The 7070-nt window shown below is 42.3% G+C and overlaps 1 protein-coding gene across 1 annotated transcript; it reads left to right on the top strand.

Moving 5' to 3' along the window:
- The first annotated feature begins 1098 nt into the window (after positions 1–1098).
- Positions 1099–6601, top strand: LOC120984615. Its single transcript, XM_040413398.1, has 5 exons — positions 1099–1194; positions 2336–2418; positions 4977–5118; positions 5605–5789; positions 6055–6601. Exons 1-5 carry the CDS (start codon positions 1113–1115, stop codon positions 6184–6186), a joined length of 624 nt encoding a protein of 207 aa, XP_040269332.1. The 5' UTR covers positions 1099–1112; the 3' UTR covers positions 6187–6601.
- The last annotated feature ends 469 nt before the right edge of the window (positions 6602–7070 follow it).

Raw genomic sequence — 7070 nt, 5'->3', positions numbered from 1 at the left:
GTACCATGAGGGTGCATATCTCTGTGGGGGGGGGTCAATCTCCAAGGGGGGGCATGTAGTGTATTCTGGGGACATGGGGGTGCAGATCTATGGGGGGGGCATGTGGTGTATTCTGGGGACATGGGGTGCAGATCTATGGGGGGGGCATGTGGTGTATTCTGGGGACATGGGGGTGCAGATCTATGGGGGGGCATGTGGTGTATTCTGGAGCCATGGGGTGCAGATCTATGGGGGGGCATGTGGTGTATTCTGGGGACATGGGGGTGCAGATCTATGGGGGGGGGCATGTGGTGTATTCTGGGGACATGGGGGTGCAGATCTATGGGGGGGCATGTGGTGTATTCTGGGGACATGGGGGTGCAGATCTATGGGGGGGGCATGTGGTGTATTCTGGGGACATGGGGGTGCAGATCTATGGGGGGGCATGTGGTGTATTCTGGGGACATGGGGTGCAGATCTATGGGGGGGGGCATGTGGTGTATTCTGGGGACATGGGGGTGCAGATCTATGGGGGGGGGCATGTGGTGTATTCTGGGGACATGGGGGTGCAGATCTATGGGGGGGGCATGTGGTGTATTCTGGGGACATGGGGGTGCAGATCTATGGGGGGGGGGGCATGTGGTGTATTCTGGGGACATGGGGGTGCAGATCTATGGGGGGGGGGTATGTGGTGTATTCTGGGGACATGGGGGTGCAGATCTATGGGGGGGGGGTATGTGGTGTATTCTGGGGACATGGGGGTGCAGATCTATGGGGGGGGGCATGTGGTGTATTCTGGGGACATGGGGGTGCAGATCTATGGGGGGGGGCATGTGGTGTATTCTGGGGACATGGGGGTGCAGATCTATGGGGGGGGGGCATGTGGTGTATTCTGGGGACATGGGGGTGCAGATCTATGGGGGGGGCATGTGGTGTATTCTGGGGACATGAGGGTGCAGATCTATGGGGTGTGTGTGGTGTATTCTGGGGACATGAGGGTGCAGATCTGTGGGAGGGGGGGCAGATCAATAAGGGGGGGTGTAAGCCTCTGTGTATGGGGCTGGGTGTATCTTGTAGCTGCTGTGTGGTAACATTGATGTGCATTCACCCAATAGATTTTGTTCTTGAGCAGAATGGCCGAGCAGAGGGGTTGCCATCCAGCAGAGCCAGAGGAGCCGAGCACACCAGTGCTCCTCGCTGTACAGTCTGATAGCAGTAAGTATGCTGTATGCACCACTACAAACTATCTAAGGGGTTGTTGTGTCGCTGCTTGTCATGTCTCGGTGGCAGACAGTAAACAGCATGATTGTGTCAGAACAGCGGAAGTCCTGTGTAAGCTCCTTAGCTGGGATTCAAATTGGTGATGTCAGCTTAACGGCACAGCAGTGTTTCTATGGCGGTGCGGGTGCATTCCAGTGTGCCATTGGCACTTGTGTAATTCCCCTGGATTCCGATGGCATAATGGCCGGTGTGCTCATGTGCCCATACACCACAGCGTCTAGACTCCGGCCTTACAGCAGACACAGGCTAGCCCTAGTTTGGAAGCAGTGTCCTGAATGTGCTGTCCTAATCCAGCCTTGCTTCTCTACCTTAGGGTGCCCATACTCTAGGATTAGGGCGCCTGACCCCACTAGGCCACACCTAACCATGTTAGGCAATACTCCCTCCGATTCCGCAGCCAATACAAAATAAACTTCATGTCATCTGCTGTGAAGTGACTGAAATATGAGGGATGTCGTTTTTAAACCAAGTTCAGTCGCTGTATTCACAGTGCGCACCCCGCCCATTGGGGAGACGGCACAGACAAGCCAGGATACCTTTCTACTAGGTCATCTAAACTTGGCTTTAGAAAAATACAGCCCCCAACCCCCGAACACATTGGCCTGTCTGTTCTTCTGCTTATCAGTTCATCTGTCTGTGTATGCTCTCCAGAAGGACACAGACAGGCGTTATCTGGCCTGTAATAAACTTTCATGCTGTTTGCTACTTCAGCAGGTAATTACAGGCCAGATAACGCCTGTCTGTGTCCTTCTGGAGAGCATACACAGACAGATGAACTGATAAGCAGAAGAACAGACAGGCCAATGTGTTCGGGGGTTGGGGGCTGTATTTTTCTAAAGCCAAGTTTAGATGACCTAGTAGAAAGGTATCCTGGCTTGTCTGTGCCGTCTCCCCAATGGGCGGGGTGCGCACTGTGAATACAGCGACTGAACTTGGTTTAAAAACGACATCCCTCATATTTCAGTCACTTCAGCTGTCTTGCGCATGGAGGCAGGGTTACCAGGAACAAGAGGCAAATAGCCAATTTTATATACTTACAGTATCATTAACTTTATTTTTAATTTATTTCTTGTAGGTAAAGAAACTGATCAAATTGGTGAAAGTGGCATTACTCGTGCAGAGACTGAAAATGTAATTCTGGAAAAACAGTGTGACATGGTATGTTTTAATTATAAGCAAATTATTTTTTTTAAAGCAATTTTCTTTATTTGGCAAACCTATATAGCATACAATACAGAAAACCAAAGCAAGGGGGCACACAATGTAATGAAAGCCAGAGTGCAACCATGACCCGAACAACATAGACTGCAAAGCAGTCAGAGGGACACAAAATGAATGCACATCAAAAATTAATAAGAAATTTTAAAGCAGGTTTATTAAGACGACACTGACACACAAACACGTTTTAAAAGAATTGTATACAATATGACCAGGTGCTGGCATAGAATATAGCCAGCACCTAAGCAGGATCCACAATTGTCTAAGATCATGAGATACAATATGTACCCTGGCTACACAGAATGGATGTCAATGAAATAACATGATATATAACATGGCATCAAGCAAAAAAAGAAAATCAGCAAGTGTAAGCCCTAACCCCTGAGGAAGCCGGACTTACTGGCAATACTCGTGGGACGTATTTTATCTCACATGGATCCACTGTTTCAGCCTTGATTTCAGGTTATGGCTTATACTTGATGATTTTTTTTCCATGTATGTGTTATTTTTGTCCAAATCTGCTTTATAATTTCACATAAATTTTGGATGTGCATTCATTTGGTGGCCCTCCTGACTGTTTAGCAGTCTTTCTTTTCCAAACCTATAAAACATAAGGCTTATTGCCCACTACAACCAATAATGGCTTGTCTTTTATTGAAACGGAAAGCTGTACTACAGTGAGGGTGCTTTCACATTAGCATTATTATTTTCTGGCATTGAATTCTGTCCTCGGGGCTCAATACCATCAAAAAGCTAGTCACATCCCTATGCATTTTCAATGGAGAGAAATCTGTTCAGTATGCATCAGGATGTCTTCAGCTCAGTCACTGGTATTTTGGCAGCATGCTGCAATATTATCTCCGTCCAAAAATGCCAAACATGCCAGAAAGATGGATCCGGCGGCATAAATTCCTATAGACATGCATTGTGCTTGATCCGTCTAAAAAAAAAAAAAAAAAAATCTATCGTTGCATTCTGCACATGTATAGACTTTTAGAACTGTGAAATAAAAATTACGGACGGATCCGTCTGCAAACGGAGAGACTGATCCGTTCTTGCAAAGCATTTGGGAGACTGATCAAGATAAATCTACAAATGCTTTCAGTTGTCATGTGGTATGACAGATCTGGCGGGTAGTTCCGATGACTGAACTATATGCTGGATCATCACAACGCAAGTGTGAAAGTACCCTCATATAAGAAATTTAAAACAATAGATCTAAAAAAATTATTTTTTGTTACATGAGCTTGCACCCAATGTATCACCATTAATTAATGAGTATCTCTAATTAATTCAAGTTCATCTGATGCCAACAGCTTGGAATTTTTAGACTGTTGCGCTAGTCTTTTTAAATATGGGCCAGTATTTTTTATTTAAATTTTTATTCGCTTTAAGGGCTAGAGGGAGGGAGAATTATTTATTATGATGCAGTATACTTTTTTTTTTTTTGTCAAAACTGCTTACTTATGTTCCCGTTAGATGGGGTGACTTAGATTGTTGTGAGGGAAGTGTTAATTCCTAACAATCTGTTGGTCGCTTGAGGAGGAGACTGGTGTCTTTAGGGCGGCTTCACACGGGCGTAAGGCTCCCGTGCCCATATTGTGGACCGCATTTGCGAATCCGCAATATACGGGCACGGGTCTGTAGCCCTTCCACATCACATACAGTCCCATTCATTTCAATAGGTCGGCAAATCTTGAGATACGGAAGGGAACACTACTGAAGCACTACTGTCCTTCCACACCGCAAAAAGATAGAGCATGCTCTATCTTTTTGCGGAACGGAGGAATCGCGGACCCATTCAAATAAATGGGGCTGCGATCCCCTTGTGGCTTCCACACGGTATGTACTCGTGCCTTGTGGCCAGCAATTTGCGGGCCACCGCATGGGCGACATACACCTGTGTGAAGCCGCCCTTAAACTGATCTCCAGAGTATGGGGTGCGGTGATCGCTTATGTCATTGTTTTTCCACATACAGACCTGTCTCCCAGCATGAGATATTGTGTACACGGCACAATCTGCCACTGGGAAATAATGATCTTTTGTGCAGCACAAAAGATACAATTACACAATGAAGCATTTTCTTTCTTTATTTTGCTCATTTAAAGATCATTGCTAATGAGCATTCCTAGTAATGCTGTTCAGTGATATTTTCAATTGTCACCTGTGTTAAGGGCCCATTACTCAATTTTTAAATGAATAAATTAAAATGGTTATCCCACAATGTTGCCTCAACTATGACTTTCAAAGCAGTCCTTTTATGTAGATGTAATTTAGTAAACCGATTTCTCCAGTGTGTTCATGTGACCTTGAGTCTGGAAACATTACCCCACTTGTTTGGTTCTTTAACTTTACTTGGGGTCATCTCTATGTGGAATCCTCTCGCATATGAACAGTTCTAATTACCTTAACATATATTCTCTTGCAGCTATTAAATTTCAATATACTAGTTAAATTACTTTATGTTCTACATATTTTTAAAAAATTCCTTCCGTAGGACTTTACAGATGTAACTGATACTCATGTATTGAAGAGATTTGATTCATTACAAAGTGCCACGCAAGCTGTTGCTGACTATGAGGAATACACCATATCAAACTTTGTTGTGTTAGAAAAAAAGAAACTTTTTGGAAATGAAGGTAAACCCCAAAGGCTGCCTAAATTAGATGCCTAGATTTAGATTTTCTTTTTTAAAAACTGCTTTGGTGAGTTTAATGAGACAACATAAACTCTACTGACCAGAGTCGGGAGTGGGTTGTTTCTGGGCTTCGTAAACATGACACATGGTCAACAGAGAGGATCATACATGATGGGCTGAGAGCCAATGATTTAGTAGACACGATCTCACAACTAAATACTTAGATATAACTGGTCATCTGAATGTTATATATGATGGGTTTGTATTTAGAAGACCAATTATTAGGACATGTAAAAGGTTTTATTGTTCAATTAAATGGCGTGCTGTAAACTGAATTTGTTATGGGCCTTTTAGGAAAGTTTTCCTTCATCACTTATTCATGAATACTACATTTTGTCTTGAATTGTGAACTGCATTTTATTCTCATGAATGTGAAGTGAATTACAATTTTATTCCAAATCTTTATTTTTTTTTTTTTTTTTTAAAGCATGTCCAATAAGTTCAGCATCCAAAATATACTGGAATGGACCAGTTGTGAATAATGCATCTATTGTAGAATATACTGGGGTCCCTTATATAATAATAGGCAGAAAAGTATTAAATTGTCACCTTGGAAAGGATTTGGCTATCTCCCAAAAGAGACGATATGTACAGAAGCGACAGATAACACAAGTAAATATTGTTTTGTTTACAGTTGATTTTTATAGTGCATTGAATTAGAAGAATACCTTCAAGGTAAATCTTATGTAAACGTGCTAGTAATTTGTATTGGTATATAATACCTAATTTTTGACTTCTTGTTTTATTTTATATTTTATAATATCTGTATGATTAAGTTGAGATTTATGTTTTATATCAATAATTGTTTTTGTTCTTTTCTCTTTTGCTCTTCCCTCTACCTTTTTTGTTTGCTTTTTGGTTATTTGGTCATTTATAGCTAATTGCTTTGTGCTTACAATGTTTCTTTGCATTTGTAATCTACCATCACTTTTATTTGCTGACAAAAGGGTGTGCCTCATTAAAGGAACGTAAGTCTCTGAAGTCATACATTTGTGTGGATGCGTCCTAAAAGTAAAATGTCCACTAACCCTTTATGTTGGATTTGTGGACATGGTTGATTTAGAAAGCGCATATCCCTTTTATCAGCAATTAATTTAGAGTGACTCACCTCGTGTTTCTGCATCTATCATGATCATGCACGTTTGTCTATTTGGAACTTGGTAACTTTTTTTTTTTTTTTTAATCACATATTGGGGAGATTTACAAAGGTAAATGTGCCAGCATTCAGACACAAAATGTGTCCCAAATTTGCCTTGGATGCCTTGCCTCAATTTATATGGTTTTATGCCTTATATGGCAACAGTTGTGGCTGAAAATGCTACAAATTGTGCCTAAATGTTGGTTTTTGGTGCTAATTAAGCCAACATCTTGGTGTTATAAAGTTACACAAGGCAGACCAAATATGCACAAAGGTATCAACTATTCCGAGGCACTGTGATACCTTTGGTCAATTTTTAGACTGCCTTGTCTAAGTTTGTTTATATATTAGTAAATTTGCCCCAATATACTCAAAATCCACACTACAATCATGCATGCCCATGCCTTTCTACCTACTATTCTCTACATGTGTGCTGTGTACAAATTCATTTCCTCGCCATGCACTCTTTTCTGTCATACCCCTCTTGAAACAGATTTATACTACATGGGACAACATTTACTTGCAAAAGCACTGCCTCTACATGTGGCAGACAACCAGAGGCATCAGCAGCATCTCCAGTGAATTCTTTATAGGAACAGCTTCATAGCAATTGTTCAGAAAAAATATAGCAATGTTTTGGCTAAGTTCTTAGGGCTCTTTCACACTTGCGTTGTTTTCTTCCGGCATAGAGTTCCGTCGTCGGGGCTCTATGCCGGAAGAATCCTGATCAGGATTATCCTAATGCATTCTGAATG

Source organism: Bufo bufo, unplaced genomic scaffold (genome assembly GCF_905171765.1).
Source record: "Bufo bufo unplaced genomic scaffold, aBufBuf1.1, whole genome shotgun sequence".
NCBI lineage: Eukaryota > Metazoa > Chordata > Amphibia > Anura > Bufonidae > Bufo > Bufo bufo.
This window is presented reverse-complemented; position numbering and strand designations above follow the sequence as displayed.